General features: G+C 43.7%; 1 protein-coding gene across 4 annotated transcripts in view; it reads left to right on the forward strand.

Annotated features, from left to right (window-relative positions):
• Positions 1 to 4,168: 4,168 nt before the first annotated feature.
• Positions 4,169 to 25,064, forward strand: part of Piezo2 (piezo type mechanosensitive ion channel component 2) — a 368,801-nt gene continuing 347,905 nt past the window's right edge. Inside the window, exon 1 of one of the 4 annotated variants that reach the window (XR_013103651.1) lies at positions 4,169 to 5,317. Coding sequence is in view for 3 of the 4 variants with exons in the window: in XM_076912558.1 (XP_076768673.1) it covers positions 5,254 to 5,317 (64 nt within the window). In the remaining variant the exon portion in view is untranslated. The remainder of the gene's footprint in view (positions 5,318 to 25,064) is intronic. The other 3 variants (XM_076912558.1, XM_076912560.1, XM_034518069.2) reach the window with 3 other exon arrangements.

The following is a 25,064-nucleotide window of genomic DNA, read 5'->3' on the forward strand; positions in this document are numbered from 1 at the left end:
ATGTATATAGTCTGTTAATTCATGTGAAATCTCACCTCTTCTTTCTCTCCCTGTCTCTGTCTCTCTGTCTCTCTGTCTCTGTCTCTCTCCCTTTCTCTCTCTCTCTCCCCCCCTCTCTCTCCTCTGTGTGCATGGTGGTGATGGTGTGTGTGTGCGCGCAAGAGTGTGTGTGTGTGTGTGATAGAAAGTACTGGTAAATTCATTTGGAAGCAGTATTTGTTTTGTGGTCCACTTTACAGCTGAAATAAATGGTCATTGCCTCAGGGCTTACTGACCAGTTGAAAAGGTAATGTACCTACCTGTCAGATGGTTATATTTTGAAAGTTCTTGAGGGACAGACACAAAACAAGCAATCAGCTTCGGATCCAGGATCCATATTATATCACGAACTGCAATAAAGGCCATGAAGTGAATTGTCTGCAAACCCAATAGGAAGTTTCATCTAAGATCCAGATGTCAGAGAGGGTGGATTTCATTGTTGATTATTCAGTGAAGATTTTATGGGATGACTTCCTAACAGAACAGAGCAAGATTATGTCTCCTACAAATCATTAGAGACAGGCTAAGTTTTTAAGGTTGAGGATGTTGAAAATACTGGAGTTGTAAATTTTAAATTGTTAGTCTTAAAAATTGTAGCCTCACAATCCTCTGTAATCTCTTGCTAGTTATGCGGGACTGGCTCTGAGCCTGACTATGTTGGTAGTTATATGACCCACCCATGCATACCAAAGTCTGAGAACCTCCAACACTTGATGTGAAAAGGCATAGAACTTGCATGTGACATATGCACAATTTCTTGCCTTAATCTCTAAATCACTTCTGATATCTAATACCACGTGAATGCTACACATGAATACTGAGTGTATTATTTAAAAATAATGACAAGCAAGAGGTGTGTATTTGTTCAGTGTACACACAATTTTCTTTTAAGATAAATCTTAAAAATGCAACAGGCAGTTTTGAGTCATAAGTGCTTTGATCCAGTCTTCATGTTTTCTTAAGCACAAAAGCCAAACCCTGTGTGGCCCTTGACAGGATTAATTTACAAATGAGAGCTGTTCCTTACAGAAACAAGGACAACTATTATGAAACCACAGTAATGTATATGTTAAAATATTATATTGGTACACAGTAAGGAAGACATGTATCATCAGTGTGAGAAGGCATCCACTTTCCCTTGGCAAGGGGCACCAAATTCTCCACAGGCTGGGTGGCGCCAATGGATTTTGGCAGGATTTACTGGAGGAGAAAATGCTGGGTTGACAACCTTCATTTTCCCTGTAGAGACAACACTTTATAAAGTTAGCTTGGGATGGGATAGTAGCTGCCCTTTAAAAGACCTTTCAAAGATGCTAACAGAATACCTGAGAGGGTAGGACTAAAAGAGATCACAGCCTGTTGGATTGATAGAGGAAACTGACACGCAGGATGAAGATTACGTTTCTCTTTACATATGCCAAAACATATCTACTTATACTAACAAATAGACACACATATATACAACATATGTGTGTGTGTGTGTGCCAAATGGTATATTTCGTGCTGCAGCCAGCACATGCAGTGAACGAGGAGTTCATGACAATTCAGAGGTAGGTGTTGATGGCTAACAGGCATCTGTATTGTGTGCACATGTTGGAAGGAGTGAGGCTTTTGGAAGGCTTCCTATTTGCTTGAGTGAGGCTTTTTGGAAGGCTTGCCATTTAGCTCTCTTGAATATTTGCTAGTTCGTGAGAAGCCGTTTGGAAAACAGAGCATTCGAAGTCCGAAAAGAACAGACCTTCTGCAGTCTGAAAAGATAGGTAATTGAATGTGCTCCAGTCAACAGGAGGCCATGTTGAGCACTGTGTGGTATTGTCTGTGGGATTGCTTCAGTGGTTAAACCTACTCTCCTACCAGAGCAACTGAAGCTCTTTCATAGTGGATAGCAGGGAGAAGCAGATACGATGAGCTGGAGAGCTGACTGACCCTGTGGTTCCAGGATTCCCCAAAATAATTTTTACTGAATGATGCTGTCAATCAATACAACAGCAAAACAAATTAAAAAAAACATATAAATGGGGCCACAGAGATGGCTCAGCAGGTAAGAGCACTGGCTACTTTTTCACAGGACCTAGGTTTGGTTCTCAGCATGCACGTAACAGCTTACAACCTTGTGTAACACTGATTCCAGGGGATCTGCTGCCTTCTAGCCTCTCCGGGCACCACTGAGCATCCTTATGGCGCGCGCGCGCGCACACACACACACACACACTACATATATATATATATATATATATATATATATATATATATATATATATATATATACACTACATATACATATATATATGCAGGAAAAATGTGCATATAGCCAAATAAACAAGTAAATAAACAAGTAAATAAATAAATAAATAAACCCTTCTATGTCTGTCACACATACACAGAAAGAGAGAGAGAGAGAGAGAGAGAGAGAGAGAGAGAGAGGGGCTGTGAATACTGGTTTCTCTCTAGTGCTGTATACAGTTTTCTTTATACATGTAGCATTCTATCGGGTAAGTTTTATTACTTTACTTTATTTCTAGATGGAAAAGTCAAGACCCCAGATAATGCCAGCCAGACAAAGGCATCATTCACCAGTCAAGATCTAGACGTGAGCTTACTCCCTTCTTTGTGCTAAACTCACAGTCATGGATCAGAACAATACACCTGGAGCACTCTGTAAGTTTTACCTTCTCAGCAGGGCAAATTCAGGGGCACAGGGGCTGAAAGCTACTGAGCAAGTGAGATCCTGAACAAGAAATCATAAGCTGTTAGGCTGTGAGTCCTTGGAAATAAGCCTGCCTAGACAGCAGACCCTACTCCTTAAGTTATAGAAGATGATGACTGGAAATAATTTTTACTCGTTATTGTGCCAGCCAGTCCTCGTGGAAATTCAGCCTTAGAGGGTAGATTTGGTTTGGTGAAGATGGTACAGAATCCCCTTGAGTGCATGTTTTCGGGGGGTCTGATAATGTAAATGAAGTTACCGAATGATTTTCTAACATGACTGTAGAGCTAAGCACCCGAGGGCTTTAAAATTATATGTAGTGTGGACCCATACCAGACTAATTAAGTCAGGGTTTCTGGGGGTTGTGGAGACTGCCTGTTAGGATTTTCACAAAGCTCTGCAGGCAGTTTCAACTAGAGCCAGAATGGAGTGCCTCAATCCGACCTTGTCTAGACACCTGGAACTTCCTCTTCAGGGCAGATGTTGGAAGTCTCTTAGTAGCCAGTGTGGCAGAGAAAGCAAGAAGTGTACTTGGTAAGACATCTATCTATACATCCTGCTGTGTCTCCACTTGGGCATCTCACAGTAGGGATTTTGAGGATATTAGACAGTTCTTGGTGTGGTAGAGCCATGAAAAACATGGAAAGTAGTCAGAGAAAACAAGATGCATGCCTTGATATGAAGTTATTTAAAATGACGGGTGCCGCTTTCTTAGGACCTAAGAACAAGCTGTACCACTGCACAGTGCACAGAGCGTTTATTGCTAGCTTAGTCACTTTTCTTTTTTTAAGCCTTTACTTTTGGGTTCTTGCCGGAATGAGGAGTTTCCTTGGGATTCGAGCTCATATAGATGGCCTATGGTACTAGGCATCTTCACAAACTGTTTTAAAATTTCTCTGTATTAGAGAACTGAAGAAGGCACCTGAACTCGAGGTGGGAGCTTACTGTATCTCAGAAAAGATAGAGTCATTTATATGGCTAAAATGACAGGGTGTTAATCCAAGAACCAAGAATTGCCCACTTTTATTGGCGCACCCCATTAATCGATCGTGATCATTCCAACCTTTACAGTCAACAGGAGCCGCGAGTGCCGCTGAGGAAGGGGATGTCAAATGGCTTCCTAGAACTCGTGTCCATGGACCTGACAGACCCGAGTGGTACTCAATGCATTCGTATGCATGATCACCTCCCTCCTGGTTCCGACAGCTCTCCAGCACATTCCAGCATTAAAAAAAAAAAAAAAAAAAAAAAAAAAGCTTCATTTTTAAATAATTTAAAACCAGAGACCCAGGTAGGTACACAGGAGTCTCCCAGCCAGATTTGACTAGGTCTTGTCTACAAAGCAAGTTAAGTAGGAGGCTATTGGGAGAACGTTTCCAGTACCATCATACTCTCTTAGGAATACCAATATGCAAGAAACAAAACTATCAGCACACCCGGCGGAGCCTTCTGCTGAGCTTGGGGTGCAACCAGGACGCGCCCTACGCCGGTGAGCAGTGTCTACTTCTCCAGGCACGGGTGGGCGGGCTCGGCGCTGCTAGGAGCTGCCTTCCTATTGGCCCTGGGACACGCCGGTCCGGGAGTGAGAGCTTGCAAAGTTTCATTGAAGGTGGAGAAGCGCGCGCCCTCCGGGGAGCCGGGGCTGCTTGGCTCGGGAGAGGCCGCTCTGCTTGTTTGGGGACGCGAGGACCTCTATAGGGCTCCGGGGCTTTTTTTCTCACTAGAGTCGCGGTGGTGGCGCCGCGCGCCGCGCGCTTCGCGTCTGGGTCTTGATTCCAGCCCAGGCTCGCTCAGCTCCTCACGGGGAGGACTGGACTCGCATCCCCGCGGGGCTGGCAGGGCGACCCCGCCGTGTCCGGAATGTTACTCCGCGCCCCGCAGCTGGCGCCCGGCTCTCCCTCGCCTGAAGCTTGGGGGCGCTGAGGCTGAGCGGAGCAGCGGCTCAGCGATCCGCCCTGAGGCTGGGGCTCCGGGACGCAGCTTCCAGAGCACCCGGTCGGTCTTTAGCGCACCGGGAGCGCCGCAGTCCGCGTGGACATCGGAGCCCGGGCTGCGCCGCCTGGATACGCTTACTTCGGAGGGGTTCCGCTAGAAACTCTCGGCCATCCCGGAACGCCGCCTCCAGAGAAGGCAGAGGACAGCTAGCCTCCTCCATCCCCTCTCCTCGCCGCCCCCATCCCTCTCTACTCCCAGAGTGTCCCTCCCTTGGTTCCTTCCCAGGCGACTCCTGGAGCAGCTGCCGCTGGCTTCCGATTCCACACTTCATGGGCGGGCCACAGGGGCTCGGGCGCCTGGCTAGGTGGCTGCCTAGAGCCCGGTGAGCTGCGCGGCTCCTGCCCGTCGAGCGCGCCCTCGGGGCGGAGAGCGCCGCGCCAGCCGACGCGATGCCAGGGCGGCTGCGAGCCGCCTGGCGCACGAGGCCCTAGGCAGACATGGGCCTGACATCCCAGCTCTAGGGACCCCGGAGCGTCGTCCTACTGCTCGGACTAGCAAGGACCCACGACAAGATGGCTTCGGAGGTGGTGTGCGGGCTGATTTTCAGACTGCTGCTCCCCATCTGCCTGGCAGTAGGTGAGTGTGGTGTGCTCATGGAGGTGACTAAGGAAAGAAGACGAGAGGGCGCCTGAGAGAGGGCTTCCTCACAACGTGTAGGGGTCTTAGCTCTGCGGTTCTGTGAGAGGCTGCTGTGCAGGCAGAGTGAAGTGGCAGGGGCTTCAGATGTGTGCTGTTTGTTGAGTGATAAGACAGATGTGCGCGCTTTAACTTGGCAATCTAGGGCTCAGGACCAGACTCTTTCTTAGTCAGTTAGGGCAACCAGAATTGACATGCTGTGGGGACCTGGTCAGTTGAATGGAAGTCTCCTGGACTTCCTGTAGAGGAGTATATCCTTGTGTATAAAGGATGCCCACATGGCTGGAAAGTGATTGTACCCAAGCGACCCTCCCTCCTGTAAGACTACTAACAGACTTTGAGAGGACACCCGCTGTCGCCACCACCACCACCACCACCGCCACTCCCACCACCACGACCCGCTCCAAAGTCCCCAGATGCTCACAGCACATTGTGTGACCAGAAAGGACTCAAACCATCTCTCCTCCAGTTTACAATCCAGCAATCAAATAGGAAGAAGTGAACAATTCCAACAGTAGAAAAAAGGAAATGAGAAACGGGGGAGGGAGGAGGAGAAACTGCCTTGATGATTCTGTCTTTTACCTCACAACATCCTCCATTTACAACAAAAGGGGTTGGATGCTGAGGCTCTAGACCATCAGACCTAATCCCGCCCTTCTGGCACTAGCCTTTTCCAGATATGTAAAGGATTAGAAAGTGGAACTCATTCCTTGGGACAGACCAGGGTGAGAAAGTCCCTTAGAGAGCCTCATCCTCCGTGGAAATTAGGAAGAGGGCATAGGTGTAAAGATCACAGCAGCTGTGGAAGTCTGCACCCAGAGTCATGTTAAATCCTTGTCTTTAAAATGACAGAGCTCCAAAGCTTGGCTTTCCATCTTCTCCTGCAAGAACTAGAAAATACAACACAGTAGCAAGTTTTGCACGTATAAAGTATAAACAGATCTTTGCTGTCCCACAAAAGGAAACTTTTTGTTTGCTTGCTTGCTTGTTCGTTTGTTTTTTGGTCTGTTTTTGAATCTTGACAGGATTTGGCTACTGAGGATTGCATCCGTGGGAAATGTGCTATTTGCTCAGGTAACTTGGAAGGGAGTTCTGGAGTTTGGATGTCTCGGAAATAACTTTAGCTAGAAGCTTCTGGGAGACTTAGGTGACAAATCTGTGAAAAACAGGGTTCTGGGAGAGAAGTGAGCAGCTAGGCACTGCACCAGGCTGTTCTAGAGGAGAAGGGGCTAGCACTGACAGGCTGCTGTTGACCTGGACTGGTGAAGTTCCAGGTTTCAGGCAGGGCCATTTGCTCAGCGGTCACTGTCTGTGTAGGAGGGAGAACAGCTTCCTCAAAGTCCAGGAGAACTTCTGCCCCTGCTAATTCTGACAGCGATTTTGAAAAGCTTTAGCTAGGCGGATGGCACACAGGTGGTGTCTCTGTTTCTGTCTCCGCTCTTCCATGCACCTGGAGCTAGTTAGGTCTCAAGTTCACTAGGTAGTTTTAGTTTAAGAGGAGTGGCCCTTGAGTCAGAAGCTGCTGGCTTCCCTGCCCCAAGCCTTTTCACCTCCTCCCTGCACTTCCTCAGCTGCATCTCTCTCTCTCTCTCTCTCTCTCTCTCTCTCTCTCTCTCTCTCTCTCTCTCTCTCCCCCCGCCCCCCGTTCTAAGTGGTCTCACCCCTTGCCTGGGGCAGCGGTTTTGCAGAGACTGTTGGAAGAGTTAAACAGGTGGCCACCTACAGCCATCTGGATCCACTCTGTGAAATGAGAGCAGGGAATGGTCCCTTGATTGCCTGCTGCCTTGTCTAGGGTTGGGACTCAGCTCACTGCCCTTCTTCTCCAAGTCACAGGGGCTGTAAGAGTCATCTCCACTAGACTTCCCTGATCCATTCCTGAAGCCCTTTAATGGGACAAATGCTCTCATTCATCCAGAGAAAAGTCCTATGGTCTAGAGGCTCCAGGGTGCCTAGGGCAAAGCAAAGGCACTGCTCCAAAGCTGTGGTCCCAGCCCCATCGTACCTATTTCTTCTGCAACTCCTCCCTGCAGCATCCATATTTGTAAGCTTGAGCCAAGGGGCTGAGTCCATCTCAGGATGCAGATGGAATCTGCTCTGAGGTTGGGACTTTCTTGGGAGGAGCAGGATTTGCAGGACCACAGGAATAGAATCCCTCACCCCATCCTGCTTCCTTGCAAGTTTCCTGGAGAGCTGAGTCAGCACAGGATGCTTGGGGGACCATCTCCCCTGTTTTACTCTTTCCTCTGTACTCCCACACTTCTGTGGGTTAAGGAGATGTGGGAGTGTGCTAATATACTGTGGATATATGAGTATGTAGGAGTGTATGCTGTGTGTGTAAACATACATGGATATGTGTTATGTCAGAGTACGAGGTGATAGGAATTAGTATCAGTGTGTGTGTGTGTGTGTGTGTGTGTGTGTGTGTGTGTGTGTGTGCATGCGTATTGTGTGTATACATTTGCCAGTAGGTAGTGGTGCTCCCAGCTTACCCTATAGTGTGTGACTTCTGTCAGCCTCCCAAAGTCTGATATTGAAAGAGGGAAGAAGAGAAATCCCTGGAAGGAGGGAGAAGAACTTCTGGGGAGGCTTACTCCATGAATCCCTTTCATGTTGGCTGCTACTTAGGAAAGACGACCCAGGTCCTAAGATGCATGGTGCCTTGAATCACTGCACCCTTAGGTAGCTGGGTTAGAAATCATCTTATTTTGGATCTTGGTTCTCTTCTACAGGAAATAAAGATTTTCAAGGTTATTGAGGGTTTTTTAGGTCCTCTGGCTCCCAAGGTGCCACTAAATCAAATGTTCAGATTTCCCTAATATCCTGGGCACAGAGAGCACAGTGATCGGCTTGCCATTAGAATCGATTTTGCATTTTAGCCATCTATTTTTATATCTGGGCAAGGCGGCCTTCAAATCCTTACCTTGGTAGAAACTCACGTACACTTCCTTTAGACCTCTCTCTCTTACAGGATGTTGAAAATTTCCTGCAAAAGTGCCCTACTCTCCTCAACTAATGAGTGGCATTGAAAAATGAACTGCCTTTGTGTTCAGCCCAATGCTTAAGTGGTTTTTTTTTTATTTTATTTTATTATTTTATTGGATCTCTACAAGAAATTAGAAGGAACGTGATAAGTGATGTTGGGCCTCTTGTGTGCAGGTGTTACATTTTAACAACCAAACCAAACTATACTAGAATGTGTTGTTTACCATCCATAATGAACATCTGTTGACAGATGTTTTCATCTCCATAGCCACTGGACATGACAAATATCTCCAGAATAACCTATGGCCATTTGCTAACCAGTTGGTTTCTTTCATATGCATAACATAAGGGAGAAAGATAAAACTCTTCTGTAATTTGCAGTCTATCATAATTATAATATTAACCGATCATTGACGATCATATATTTTATACTTATTTTCTTTCAGTATGATTTTGATTTCTAACTCATTCTCCCCCCCCCTCTGAACTCAGGGCTTCATATTCTAAGTACTGAAGTACTGTGCTAGCACTTCCCACTTAACTAGAGGTTATCCCAGGATTAGGAAGGATTAGGATGTGTCCTACCTTTGTACATTAGTTGCAATAAACTCCATAACCAAAAGCAGCTTGGGGGAGGAAAGGATTTATTTGGCTAATAGGTTAAAATTTGTCATGGAGGGAAGCCAAGACAGAAACCTAAAGCAAACACCTAGAGGCAGGAACTGGATCAGAGGCGGTGGAAGAACCCTGCTTACTGCCTTGTGCCCTCTGGCTTGCTTAGCTTCCTTTTTTAGACAGCATAGGCTCAGCTGTCTGCGGATAGACAGCACAGCCTGGGTGGGCATGGCCTTTCTACATAGATTAGCTATTAAAATAATGCTTTACAGAGAAGGCCACAAGCCACCCTAATAGAGGCAATTCCTCTTTCCAGATGTGTTTAGGTTTGTGACAAGTTGACAAAAACTAACAGCTGGATCCAAAAATATGGTGCTCCTTTTGATATGTGTATATCTATGGTCATTAATGTTTCTTGGTATAGAAAGTTTTCACTATTAGATATCATTTTGAAACCACACTGTGCATAGTCCAAAAAATTGCAAATAAAGCTGATTTTTATTTGATCAGTGGAAGGGCATTATAGATGCTGAAGGATTCATCAAAAGCATATAAAATAATTTTGATTTTGGTCATATCTTTTCAGCCTTTTTTTAATATTAATTACTCCTAGAAGTGAAAGGTTTAGACCAGTGGTTCTCAAACCCCCTAAAGCTGCAACCATTTAATATAGTTCCTCATGTTTTGTGACCCTCAACCATAAAGTTGTTTTCATTGCTACTTCATAACTGTAATTTTGCTACGGTTATGAATCATGATGTAAGTAATCTGTGTTGTCTGATGGTCTTAGGTGACTTCTGTGAAAGGGTCGTTTGACATAGCCCCACAAGGGAGTTATGCACCACAGGCTGAGAACCACGGACTTAGGCATTCCCAGTTTAATTCTAGAAGAAAGTATCTCAACCCAGATGATCAGGAGTGGTTGGCACCTGAGATGTGTGGGCTGGAATTCCATGTGGGTACCTCGCTTTGTAGGAAGTGTGTTTGGTCGTAGGTTGAGACCATCACATTGCCTCGGACTTCACCTTTAGATGAGGGCATGTTGTCAGCTGATCATGATTCCAAAGCTATTTCTTCCTCTTTCTTACTGTAAAATGGAGTAGTGAGTACTGCCTTCTGGGTAAGCGTGTGTACAGTCTCCTGTGTCACGCCTATGAACTCAGGATGCTGTACTACCTTTATGAAGCCAATCAGGAGAGCTGGCCTGCCGGCTCAGAACTCTCACAGGGCTGGACCCAGGCCGTGAGGAGGCCACAAGAAGACTAAGATTCAGAGGAAAGCAACACAGCTCCTTTGTAGAGTCAAGCAACAAGGGTGAATGTATCTGTGACAGGAATGGTTTTTAAATAGCCAGGCTTTTTTTCCTCCACTGTAATGCAGTGTTTTAGATACCACTCTTCTTATTAAGCAATAATTCTCACTAGGATTGTACTGTTAATGTTTATTTTTAGCTTCGTGACAGTATGTTCACAGTCTGTTTGATGTGAGTTTATTTTTTTAGTGAGACTCTTTCATTTTGGGTCCTTGTACTGCTGAGAGGTAACCACCATGTTTGAAGTTGAGTAATGGGTAGATTATTGTAAATTTTTGCACAAATATCTAGGAGATCTTTAAATAAACAGCATAAGCATATCTAGTTGTTTTTAAATAATTAATAGGCGTTGAAGAGATAACTCTGTGGTTATGAGCACTTGCTAATCTTTTAAGGGGGACTTGAGTTTGGTTCCTAGCACCCACATGGTAGCTCACAAGCACCTGTAATTATGGCTCCTGGAGACCCATACCCTCTTCTGGACTCCATGGGCACAAGCACTCTGTGCATGCATGTATGTGTGCACATGCACGGACAATTTAAAAAAAAAAACATAAACCCTAGGAAAAGAATAAGTAATGACAATACTATGCTGCTGTTTTGTGTGAGGTAAGATTTGTGAGATCTGCAAATTAATGTGGGATCAAGCAAAGACAATATTCCATTTGGATGTAGGTGAAACCGAAGTCTGTGTTTGAAAAGTTTTAGATTTTGGGTGAGGGGAAGGATGGAGAGAATGCTAAGTAATTCAGAACTCTTGCAGAGGATCTGAGTCTGCTTCCCAGGCCCGTGTCAGGTGGCTTACAAACACATAACTGAAAGCTGCAATGGAGCCAAGACCTTCTACTGGCCTCACCAAGCACATAGGAGCAAGTCCCCTACACACAAGCAAAATAAAAAATAATGCAATTTTTTTTTTGAAAAGAAATATTTGGCTATCAGCATTGCTGTTTCTTTTAATTCCCAGCACTCACCAGACTTGCCACAACAAGCCACAATCAAGAGGAGGAGGCCCAAAGCACACAGCAACCTGAGCAGAGAGCCACCAACTTGGAACTTTGAATAATAACAGACATCCTAAACTGTGCAAAGATTAAGGGGTCCAGCACATTTGGCTCATCTTCGTGTTTGTATTCTGTGAGGCTGAGGCCTGCCCATTCTGAGCACGTACTCTACCCCCCCCAAGCCACACCCCCAGGCCTTTGCTTTATTCATAATTTATTTTTTAAAATTTTAGAGCAATAATACCATTTTGTATTTTTTTTAAAGTTTTGAAACTGTTAGTTTTCTGTCTTACCTGTGATAACGAACTCACTTGGTTTGTTTCCTGTCCTTGTTTAGTTGGTCCTGTGGCAGCAGGATAGGTGGGGCTCATTTCAGAGAGAGACAGGGGAGGCAGGTTCCTATATCCCTCACAAAGACATGGTCTCAGTGACCTAACTTCCTGCAACTCGGCCCCACATTTTAAATGTCTTTCTAGCTACCTCCAGCTACTCCTCAGGATGGCGGCCAAGCCTTCAATACCTAGCCTTTGGGCAAACATTCTGGTACCAAAGTATAGTATATAACACAGTTTGCTAGCTTGAGGTGGTTTCAGTGTCTCCTGACTAATGCCCAATTTCTTCCCTTCCCTCTGTGGTCAGATGGTAAAGCTTTATGGTTACTTCCTGATGTGTTTTAAGTTCTGCTTTGGAAACAAACCTGCGTGAAAGCAGGATTCATATTATGGATGGACATCATGGTGGCATGTGTTTGCATAAGAATTTTTAAATCTCAAGTACTATTTACAAGAAGTAATTGGTGTGTGTGTGTGTTTCAGCTATTACGTGACTAGTGTGAGTGCACCAGTAGATTAAGAACTTTTTTGATACTTTCCTTAACCATTTTCTTAGAAAGTTATTGATTCTGTGACCCAAATTGAGGTGATTGTCCCCTTCATATTGTTTCAGATTTAAAAGTCTACATCTGCATTGCCTTCAGCATGGTCAATGTCAAGCATTCCCCTCCCTGATCCAGTGCAGGCTTCTCTGCTGTGCATGGGTTCTAGATCAAGCAGCAGGCAGAGCTTCAAACTCTCTTAGCCTTCCCTCATATTGACCATGTGTAGAGATGTTGTGTAGCCCCTGAATTGCTCAAAGCCCCTCAGATGCCATTCTTCAAAGAAGATTTGCAGCTTCTCTCAGGGCTCAGATGTTTGCATGAACCTCAGTTAAATCGGGCAGATCTTTGCCGCCTTCCCCAGTTCGCCATGCGTTTCCCATGAGCCCAGACTCTCATTCCTGCCTTGTACTGAGAAGCCTCTTTCCTCTAGTTGGTAGGCTGTCCTTCTGGTTCTGTTCTCCAATTCTCTTGTCTAAGCAGGTCTCCTGGTGTAATGGGGCTTAGCTAAAGCCAGCGCTCTTTCTGTCACATGGGAATGAAGAAGTTTGGAGTAGATGACAATTTTTGCAACATGCCCCATTTTATATCAAGGGCCAGACTCTTGTACTTCCATACATCACAAATTAGAGAAGGGGTAGTTGCCTCTGAGCTGGAGACCCTTCACGGCATCAGGAGGTAGTGCCTGGGTAGGACTTAGCTGCAGAATGCCAGCTGCATTGTTTCTGTTGCTGGAGAAGGGAGGCAAAAAGGAATCGGGAGTGTCTGACATGCAGAGGTCTATGGCATCCACCGGTCATGGTGTTTTTTGAGTGAATTAGACAGATATCTTCCAAATTCTGATTTAGTCTGTATTAAGTGGAGGATATCTTGTTCACATGAGAAGTCTAGCTCGAATGACCAAAACTGAGTCAGAGGCCCAGCCTGTCCCCAGAGATAAGCAATTTACACACCCCAAACTAAAGGACTAGGAGGGAGTTTGCCAGGAGACAGTTATATTTTGCCTTTCATATTCTTTGAGAATCAGGTTTGTTCATTTTGGGTGCAAATGTGTGGGCGGTGCTAAGATGGCTGCTCCTTGCCCATATATCAGTGAGTTACTTTGCTTCTGTCACTTGTGTGTGCCTCAGTTGAGTGGGTTAAGAAAGGTCTAAAAGGTGGCTGTAGATAATCAATATGTCAATATGATTATATGTCAATATATGTAGATAATCAAATATGTCAGGGGCTATTAGGAGTCAGGATATCACTGGAAATTTGGGGCTTGTTAGGAAGAGTCCCGACAGAGAAAGTGGCAAACCTTTATTTGCTACGGCTGGAGACCAAGCACATGAATCATTGTACATGGTCTCTGACTTGTCAGAACTTCAAGTATCTTTTGAAATTATTCTGCACTGGCTGAAGAGCTGGGTTTCGCAGCCACACCTCTGGCTTTGTCATGCAGATGTGTGACCTTAATCAATTTATAGAATGTCTCTACTCTTTGGATACTTCATCTGTAAAATGAATGGATGAGGACAGCGTTAAGAATTAGAGATGCTTCAGGTTTAGATGACACTGGATGTCAAGGGCTTTGAAAGGTGCTTTCACTAAATAGCTCCTAATTCTGTAGACTGAAGCGACTCATTGCTGTGAGTTAAGGAAGTACGTTGGCTGGTTTGAAGAGTCACCACTAGCAGTTTCACGGGCAGACAATTTAGAATCCCAGCCAACAGTTATGACATTTACAGAGCATAAACAAAGTTTGGAGCACAGCCTGTTGAAAGTTGAGCCTGGTGTTGGCCTGCACACTCTCCTGCCAGTCAAATTCTTTGGAAGGTCTTCATGGCTTTGGTCATTGCTACCTTGTATATGATGTGACAACTGTGACACCAAAGAACACATTACTTTGTCCCTACAGTGCCACCTGGCACCTTGTGCATACTCATCACCGTGTTGTGTTTTAAGACTATTATTTTCTTCTATGACCCTGAAAGTTCAAGGACTTGTTATTATTGCTAGAACCCTGGCCTTAAATGTCCTCATATATAGCAGGTATTTGGGTCGTCATTTTGAGTTGATGCTTTTCCCACTGAAAAGATTGTGTGTGATCATAGCAATGTGGCTGTCCAACAAGGGCTCTAAGGCAAACCTCCCCCAGCCCTATTTTTTTCCCCTTGAATATACCAGAGATCTGGATATAGAGGTACAGTCTACCTTCTCCTACTTAAGTTTCCAAGTTCCTGACTATAACATTCACAACAGGCTGATTTATGCTCTGTAGCTGTGTAAATGAGAAAATTATCACTGTGGCAACTGATATCTGCTACCTGCTGTGCAGTAGATAGAGAAGGAAAAAAAAAAAAAACACTGGATAATGTGACTTTTGACCGGAGTAGCATCCTTGAAGTGCATATTATTTTTTAAAAATGCTTTCAGCTCTGCTGGAACCACACATATCGATCTGTTTTCTCTTGTGGTCAAATCCTTTAGGTCAGCAGTTCTGGCCCCAGGTAGAGAAAAAAAAATGGAAGAAGGCAGAGCTTTAACAAGCTGGTGATTTTTTAAAAACACAATGGAAATGAGTTGCAGCTATATGTAAGACTGAGTTGTCTCAGCCCTTTTCTCCGCTGCCCCAGACTGCACCTGCTTGCTTCCCACAGCTGGCTATGACATCACAGAGGGCTTGTGGTCCTTGGGGAAGAGTCCTACTCTGGTGGTCTCATGAGCAAGTCTGCATATGTTCGTAATGGACCATGTGACTTTGGCCTCTTCTCCTCAATGGCGCCATCTATAGATTATGCTCATGATTCTCACAGTATTATTTCTGCGTATCTTGGAATGCGAAGGGTATGGCTGTAACTTACCATTTCACATCCAACACATGAGAAGTTGGAAATTCCGGTGGATCTAGTTTCTTAAGGGCCGTCTTACTTTAACAGCCCTTAAGGAAAGGAGAGGAACTGCTAGCGATTTTTTTTTTTTTTTAAATCATGTAGCTACTTGAGTGTGGACTTTATAGACCAGTTTATAAAGGAGAGACATTCTGATTTAGGCTTTTCATTTTGATAGTCTGCAGTCATGTGGAGTGTGCATTCATTACCAGTGATGGTCACAAGTGCCACCAACTGCACACTTACCTTTGGTTTTGAATTGGTAGCATAGATCTTGAAGACATAAAGATTTTTACCACCTATAGCTCATGATTATAAAAAAAACCAGACTGTATTGTAGCAATGACTGAAGCCAAGTGAGCTTATAGAGATAGACTTATCTAAGAAGCATTTGAATAAAAAACATATATTTTGAGTAAACTGCTGCTTGTTTTAATCAGTGTAAAATTACAATGACACTGTAGACCTTAGAATCTTTGCTATGTCTGCCTGTCATCCCTAGAAGTGTTGAGGAGGCTACACAGAATCTGCAGAAGTGTCTGTACTGTGAACTCTCTGTTTTTCAAGGCCCCATCCTTCCCTCTTCTCGATTCCAAACTAAATTTAAGTACTTGCTTGCACTGGGCTCATCCGGACTATTCCCGTTGGCCTTGATGCCCAAGGTCTATCTAGCTGCTAAGTAGTCAAACTTTCATGGCCAGTGCCAGTTCTGCCAGTCGCATGCCAGCTGGCCCAGTCATAACACCCAGCTCTAGGCACCTGTACTCAGCAAGGAGAGAAGATTACAGATCAGATTACAAGGGTGTGGAACAAGGGTTTGCCATACAATGGGGATGTTTTCTTGTGAATCGGCATTTTCCTGAGACCTCTAGTTCTCTAGGATCGTTCATCAGAAACTGCAAACCTATTTAACAATCATATTCAAAGCATCATCATCATGGCTCTTGCATTTCTTCAGACTCACATTGAAGTTTTTGTCAGTGATGGCCCTGCCTAACTATATTCCCTCCCCTCAACCAGCTCGTCCCTGGACTTCAGTTAGAAATGCTTTGGGTTATTTTCACATATAACACCACTCTCAGCTGGGTGTATCTCAATACCCAGGGAGCTGAGGTAGAAGGGTGGTGGGTTCAAGGCTAGCCCAAGTTAGATAGTATATTCTGTCTCAGATACACATATAAACACATAATGTATGTATATGTATATATGTATATATGTGTGTATGTATACACACACACACACACACACACACACACACACACACACATACACACACGAGCTGAGTCTGTGGGAGAATACTACCTACCTACACATACAAGAGACCAGCCTTGATAGCCTGAACTGTAAGTAAATAAGCAAACCAAAACCAAAACAAACCAAAGTTTTCTTATCACAAGACAACTTACCAGTTTTCTACCATATTGTTTGTTTTAAAGGATGGAACCCAGTCCTTAAAAACATTTGTTAAATTGGATACCAGTCTGGTGCAGTGGCACACACATGTAATCCTAGCCCTTGGTAGGTGGAGACAGGGAGATTAGGAATTCAATTACATTGAGGAGAGTGGATCTCGGATATTATTAGACAATTGCACCACTGGGATGCTCAAGTCAGTATAGCCTTACTTAGATTTTTAGGTTAGATCTAGTCCTGAAATGTGTATTTTAAATATGCTGCTGCTTTTTTGAGGGAAGATGCTGTCCAAGCAAACACTGGAGAGTCTGTAACACGAGCCACATTGTCACAATGCTTAATAAATTTTTATACACATGGAATGCAGTTTTTAAATCAAAATGTAGTTGAGGTGAGGTTTTAATAGTCCACTAGTGGTTTTGTTTCTTTTTGTCATTTTTAAAAATCAGCCTCTGGTTTGAGTCAAATTTCCCTTCCCTTCCCTGAGATCTATATGCATTTCCCAGAAGTCATCAAAACCCTACGGTAATGGGAGACTGCATGTGCCCAGCACTTGCCTTAAATAGCAATTGCTTCTGTTTACTTCCGATGTCAAAGGAAAGGCATGCCTGACTTTTTCTTGATTCCCATCTCTTTCTTACTTGTAATGTTTCTGCTTTCTAGGTTTCTTTTCTGGATGCCACCCCCAAAACAGTTGAACAATATAAAAATGCTTAATGTGAAAGTCTCTAGGAATTATTACATTTCTTATTTGTGTATCGCTAATTTAGTTGTTGGCGCTTCATGTTACATTCATTGATAGAACCATAAGGGATGTCCTCACCTGCTTGATTTCCTGTCCTAAAGAGCTAAAGCACAAAAGGGGAGGGTGGTGGTGGTGATTTGAAACAGTGTTTTAGAATTCTGTCTGTGGAGTGTGTAACCCAGTCCTGATCCAGGAGTGTGTAACCCAGTCCTGATCCAGGAGTGTGTAACCCAGTCCTGATCCAGGAGTGTGTAACCCAGTCCTGATCCAGGAGTGTGTAGCTCAGTTCTGTTCCAGTAATGTGTAATTCACTACTTATCCAAGAGCGTATAACTCACTACTTATCCAAGAGTGTGCAGCTCAGTACTGACTGAGGAGTGTGCAACTATTCATCATTCCTCTCAAGCAGCTATTATTATGGACTCTGCATTTTACAATGTTTGGAAGTGTTTTTCCTTTGCATATAGGTTGTCAGTGTCGTCCTTAATTTTTGATTGTTTTTGGCAATTTAATAAGCTGTGTAATGCATGTTGATGGTATTCAGCCCTTGCCTCTCCTGCTTGCCTGTCCTTCGCATCCCTGCTCCTGCTTTGATGTATTCTTTGTATGCTGGCACTGAGTTTACTTAGGATTGCTTACATGAGCATGGAGAAAAGGTTATTTACCCGAGTGTGGGCAAGTTAGCAGTGTTCACACCACTGAAGAAAATGAATCTCACTCCCTAAACCGGAATTAACTGCCAATAATAGCTCCTCAACTCTGGGTAGGGTCTTATGAACCTCACTGATCACCACTGATGGAATGTTGACAGGCTCCATCTTGTTCAGGGCTTAGAGAGAAGCACCGCTGTTGTGAGTCTGTGAGCACCATGTCTATGTCACGTCTAGGAGACAGCATCTCACAGCAGTCTCTCCATCTTCCAGCTCTTACCTTCTTTCTGTCCCCTCTTCTCCGACTCCTCTATGGATGACTCATCTGTGGATGACCTCTAGCTTCCTTTAGGGCTGAACGTGCATTAGGTATTTATTCCCAGCACTCTGACTAGTTATGACTTTCTGTATTTACTGCCACCCATTGCATGAAAGAAACTTTCATGGTTAAAACTGAAAGCAGCACTGGTCTAGAGATATAAACAAAAATGTTTATAAAGAAGACTGATAACTCGTATATAGCAAAATAACAGTAGTGGTCCCCCTAGGAACCTATAATCTGCCCAGGTGTGGGCTTTTGACCAGGATTACCATATGAAGCAAGAGTTCCTGAGAAGTGGGCCTCAGCAATACTATAGAAGGCCCAGGCATAAGTTCACACAATTACAGCCATCTGAGTTTTTGTAATCAGTAATTCCAGAAATACATATTGGAGAAAAGATAACCCTGTAGCAAATAGTACACTGAAAGCCAAGTGTGTACATGTAGAGAAATTAAAGTAGATCTGTGACTCTCATCCTGAACAAAAATCAACTCAAAATCAATAACCTTAACATAAGACCAGAAACTCTGAGACTACTAGATAAAAAGAAGAATGCTCTTTAGAATACAGGTATAAGAAAGGACTTTCTGGATAGGACTCCAGTCAGAATTAAGATCGGCAGTTGACAAATGGACCCCATGACATCCAAAAGCTTCTGTACATCCAAAGGAACTGTTAACCTAGTGAAGAGTAATTCCAGAATATGGGAGAAAGTCTTTGCCAACTATAAATCTGACAGAGGATTACTATCTAGAGTATACAAAAAAATCAAAACACAAAATATAAAAAACCACAAATAACCCAGTCCAAAATTTGTGCTATGAAATGGAACAGAGAGTCTTTAAGAGAATAATCATAAGTGGCTAATAACCATTCCAAAAAGGTTCAACATCCTTATCTGTCGGTGAAGTACAAATGAAAACTACTTTGATATCTCCCTTCACTTCAGTTAGAATGGTTGTCATCAAGAGAACAATAGTCATTACTGGTGAGGCTGTGGAGAAAGGGGAACCCTCGTTTACTGTAGCTGGGAGTGCAGACTGATGCAGTCACTATGGAAATCAGCACGGAGATTTCTTAGAAAGCGAAATACAGAACTGTCATGTGACCCAGCTACACTGCATGTGAACATATATCCCATATAGATTCTATATCCTACTACAAAGATATTTGCACACTGTGTTCATTGCTGCTCTGTTCACAACAGCCAGAGAGTGCAGTCAGCTTTGATGTTGTCAGCTAATGGATATTCTTGCAGGGTCCTCCTGATAACCTCTGTGTCATTCATCTCTGAATGCAGGCTTCAGGAATCCTGGTGACAGTTAAGTCAGGTATCTCCCATACATCTTAAACCTGCCAGCACTTTTCTCAATTGTGTCTAAGAAAACTCCAAATTGCTTTTATTTTATTTTTATTTATTATTTTTTATTTTACTCCAAGTTTAATTCTTACTCAGACACATAGATCTTTGCTCTGGCTGTTCGTTCTGATAGTCAGCCTCCCAGAATCTTGGCTGAAATGTCATCCCCAGCCCTAGGCCTGCCTGAATCTCATCCTACTCACTCACAACCCCAGCCTGTTCAGCACACATCTCACACTAATGGGGTTGCTTCTTGCTGTCTGCCTTCATTTTCTCTTATTTCCTTGGGCTAACGTGTTTGTTCTGGGATCCCAAATCCAATGCGTTTGCCCTTGCTATGTCTACAGCATCTCATGTGGGCCCAGGCAGTAGGCCCGGGGACCCGACACCCCAGCCCAGTGCTCTTCACGCTCACATGACAATGATGGAAATGGCATGCATCTTCATGACCTTTCTTCCTTTGTTTAACCGAGGTGATAATAGTATCTATATTGCAGGGTAGCTGGAGAGATCTAAAAACCATGTAGAGCTGAGGTGGCAGATAAACTACCCAATATGTCTTTAAGGTCTTCAGTACTACAAAAATGAACAAACCAGCTACTGTATTTAACAAGTGTTTTCCTGATAAACAGTATCCAGTACATAATACACACTGACTAAACCCAGATACTGTGAGGTTGACATTTAATTTAAACAACATTTGTTGCACAAAGCATGGTTTCTGGCTCTGTGATTGTTCCTGGCATTGGTGGTGTTATCTCCAATGTTCAGACTTGAGAACTGGACTGAGTTACAAACAAACAAACGAATGCCACAAAAACATTTTATCTTGTTTTAAGTAAGTTCATGATTTTGTGTTTGACCAAATTCACAACTATCCTTGGCTACTTGTCAGTCCCCAGTCCATGGGTTGGACATGTCTGTCTGCTGGAAACCTTGGTCTAGACTGTGTAATGCTCAGAGTGGAGACTGCTAATGGCTGTCATTGTGTGTGTGAGGAGTGTTGTGGATGACAGGCATGGTGACCCTGAATGTCGGGCTGGCCATGAGATGAGGTACTGCTATTGTGTGGGAAGAGACTCTTTGACAGGCTGGGGCCCAGGAGGATGATTGTCACAGTTCTGGCTATAGGAGCTGTGTTTGCTGTAATACAATGGCATGTCCCTATTGGAGAACAAGTTAGGGGAGAAACCCTGCTGGACCGGGACAAAGCATCCCCATCCTCTAGACCACCCCCAGACACGATTCAATAAATAAAATCGTATCCCCCTCCACAATAGTATTGACTCCTCTTGGAACATCAAAACCTGAGGGCAAATGCTTTAAACCAAAGTGGTCAGTGTTCGTGTGGAAAGTTGTTAGGGTCAGTTTCTTGTGCTATCTCCCTGGAGTGGGAAGGATGCGGAGAGAATGGAGTTGTCACTCAGCTGTCCTCAATGTCCTGTGCACTGGATTGCTAAATTCAAGAATGTAGGTGATCAGGGGCAGTCCAGTGGCAGAGCCTGAGAGCATATGTGCTTAGCTCATGTACCAGTCAGGCATGTCTACCCTGCAGCTCATAGAATGTCTCCCTCACCCCATGTGTAGCCAGATAAAGGCATGGATACCATAGACCAGCACAAAATCATGAATTTACTTAAAACATAATGTTTTATTCTTCAGTTGGTCTGTGTGACATGGCTGTATAACATGAGCTTTGAAGACAACCATGTTGTGTTGCAGTGTCAAAGAGTTGGGCATGCCTGCACCAGGGACTGAGTTCCATTCCTAGCCATAAACCCAAACAGTAGAAAAAAAATAAAACAAAAGACTAGGTACAGTGCAGAAATAAATGCTGATTAAAGTCTTTGGGGGAAATAGCCAGGCTTGTCACATGGACACTGACAACAGCTGGTCATGTACGTGTCTGTTCATCTTCCAGGAGACTATACAGTACTTTGTGTGTGAGAATTACACGGGAAGCCTCCGAGTCAAGGATTTGAAGAATGTTCCCTCTGTGTCTCTTGGCTTATCTCACCATACACTCCTAGACACTTTATTCAGTCAAGCAGAGACATCTCCACACTTGGGGAAGATTGGCAGTGCTGGGAGAGAGAATCCCATGTTACAGTCAGAGAGGGCTTCAGTGTGGTCCTTTCCTGAGTTCCAGTCTCATTCTCTGGCAGAAAGCTTTTCATTCTTGCTTTGAAGTCTCTTTCTTTCTTTCCTGATGGCTGCAACATGACTTCCTAAAGTCAGATTTCTCTTCCCTGAAGGCCAGTCCTTACTGGGAAATGGAAAGTGTCTTAATTTCCTCAGATTCACTAAAGAAACAGTTCAGAGTTACTGGGCTGTGCTGGTCTGAGAACCAATCAGACTACTTGTCGGGTAACAGTTGTTCGGTTGTGTATGAGACAGGAACAACTTGCTTCATTCCTCAAGCATCTTGAGATGTTCAGCATTTTAACACTGTGGTGAGGCTCACAACTTGGGAGACGTGTCTTCGATGTGCCTGACCATGCTGATGAACCATATTGATACCACAGACCAACACAAGAATGAGTTTACAGAATTCATGAAGACTGGGATTGCTACTGTCTTCTTTCACACTCTCTAGACCTCCTCTGAAAGCTGTAGACTTGGGTTCTCTCTCTTCCTCCCTCCTCCCTCTCCCTCTCCTCTCTCTCCCTCCCTTTCCCTTTCCCTCTCCCTCTCCCTCTCCCTCCTCTCCTCTCCCTCTCTCCCTCTCTCCCTCTCCCTTTCTCCTCCCTCTCTCCCTCCCCTCTCCCTCCTCTCTCTCTCCCTCCTCTGTTTCTCCTCTCTCCTCTCTCTCCCTCCCTCCCTCTCTCTCCTTCCCTCCCTTTCCCTCTCCCTCCCTCCCTCCCTCTCCCTCTCTCCCTTTCCCTCTCCCTCCCTCCCTCTTCGTCTCTTCTTCTTTCCCTCCCCACTCTCCCTCTCTCCTTCTCCCCCTCCCCTCCCCTCCCTCTCTTTCTCTCCCTCTCTCCCTCTCTCCCTCCCCCTCTCTCCTTCTCTCCCTCTCTCCTTCTCCCTCTCTTTCTCTCTCCCTCTTCTCCCTCTCTCCCTTTCCCTGTCCCTGTCCCTCTCCCCCTCCCCTCCCCCTCCTCTCTCTCTCTATATATATATAAATATATAATATATATATAATATATAATATATATATTATTATATATTATATATTATATATATACATATATAATATATATTAATATATATATTATATATTATATATTATATATATATATATATATATATATATATATATATATATATATATATTAGTTGCTGATGCTTTGTAAAATAAGCACACTTCTCTTGAATTCACACATGAGGAAGTGGAATGAGAAAACAGGCTTTACAGGGGGAAAATGACCAGAAAGAGATGGGCCAGAATGTAGGTACACTTCAGATATTAGGGTTTTTTTATCCTTAATTAGGGATACATTCAGATATCAATATATTGCTCTCAAGTGCTAGCTTTGAGTCTTTTAAAAAGCCTCTCCTCTGGACTGTCTAATATATTCTATTTCTGCCAGCATGATCTTTTTTTCTTCTTTATTGTATATTTTATTTACATTTCGGATGTTATCCCCTTTCCCCATTTCCCTCCCACCCAGAAATTCCCTATCCTATCCCCGTTCCTCCTGCTTCTATGAGGATGTGCCCCTACTCACCCACCTACTCCCACCTCCCTGCCCTTGAATTCTCCCACACTGGGGCATCCAGCTTTCACAAGACCACGGACCTCCTCTCCCACCTATGCCTGACAAGGCCACCCTCCCTTTCATATACAGCTGGAGCCATGGGTCCCTCCCTGTGTGCTCCCAGGCTGGTGATTTAGACCCTGGGAGCTCGGATTGATTGGTATTGTTGATCTCCCCATGGGGCTGCAAACAAGTATGATTTTTTTTAAAGTAGAAAATCTAACTTAGCAGTACAGTGATTAAAATGGAGCCTATGTGTTTGGATTCAAGGGGTTGGGTCCTTGGTTTTTTTTTTTTTTTTTTTTTTTTTTTTTTTTTTTTGTGACTTCATTACCTAGGAAGACCACTTCCTGTTTCCTTGATTGCTTTTTCTGGAACTTTACTTGAGCAATGCTGTGCCAGGATCCAGAGGGTGACTGATGAGGGTTAGTGACTCTCCACTTCTGGACACCCAAATAATAGACTGCTGTCTGTTATGCTCATTTCTGTAGAGATTTGTGTGGTGAGGTATCATACCCGCTAGGTGCTTCCAGCTAGTATTTTGGGATTCTGGTCTATTGCATAGAGCATGTAGTGTGTGATCTGACACAAAAGGTGGTGACTTAAGAAGTGCAGCAGAAAATGATTATTTAAATCCTTCTCTTCATTTCTTCTGGAGCTTTATGTCATCAAGGAGCTGTATGACTCCCGAGGAACGGGAAGAGTCATGTGATCAGATCTCAGGTGGCTCTGTCAGCCAGGCCCATGTTGAATGACTCATTTTCAACTGCAGATCAAGCTGAAATACAATACACTCTTTTGCAATGGCGTCATCCAGCCATCCAGCAGATATATGCTAAGTACAATACAGCTCATGCTTGCCTGAGCTCTGAAAAGTGTATCTGTTTCTATTCATTAAAGGGATATATATATATATATATATATATATATATATATATATATATATGGTTCACAACAATGTTTTAGAATACATATACACTTTTAAGAGGCTAAATTATTTAACGTCATGCAAGATGGAAGACTTTTGTATGTCCCAGAGATTAATCATTTTTTTTCTTGAAAATGAAAAAAAAACCTCCCTCTTTGTTCTTCTCTCCTCATGTCTTACACTAATACTAATTGTGGTCTCTTCTAGTGAATCAAACTGAGTGGCATTTCACTAAAATGTAGAATCTCAAAGTTTCCGGTCACAACTGGAATCAGAAAGTCTCAGCTTCACTGGGCAGGATTAACAGCAAGTGGAGTGCCCTCTGTTTTCTGTGTTTCTAGGTAGCATGCTATTGGCTGTGAAAGCAAAGTGTGGTTATTTATGTCTAGCAGGACAAATGTTCCATTTTGTCTATATGAAACCCTATGTATAACCCAAAGTAACCACTTGTGAACATGCATTTTTGACTCTTTTAGAAGAAGACCTATTTTAGGGAAAGTAAGCAACATTTTAAAGGCTATTTTGCAGGCTTCAGATGTGTTCAGTAGATAGATTATTAAATTACAGTGGATGGATAGATAGGCAGATAAATCAACAGATAGATAGATAGATAGATAGATAGATAGATAGATAGATAGATAGTATAACTCAGAGAACTGAATGAGTCCAACAGGCTGTGTTGCCTTTTATTCTGTACCTCCATTCCCTCCACAGTTTTTCATTATAGGAGTAAACCACCAGGGCCAAAATAGCTTCTTTTTGTTTTTGTTTTTTTTGTTTTTTTTTGTTTTTTTTTTTTTTGAGACAGGGTTTCTCTGTATAGCCTTTGGCTGTCCTGGAACTCACTCTGTAGACCAGGCTGGCCTCGAACTCAGAAATCTGCCTGCCTCTGCCTCCCAAGTGCTGGG

This window comes from Arvicanthis niloticus, chromosome 14 (genome assembly GCF_011762505.2).
Source record: "Arvicanthis niloticus isolate mArvNil1 chromosome 14, mArvNil1.pat.X, whole genome shotgun sequence".
NCBI classification, from domain to species: domain Eukaryota; kingdom Metazoa; phylum Chordata; class Mammalia; order Rodentia; family Muridae; genus Arvicanthis; species Arvicanthis niloticus.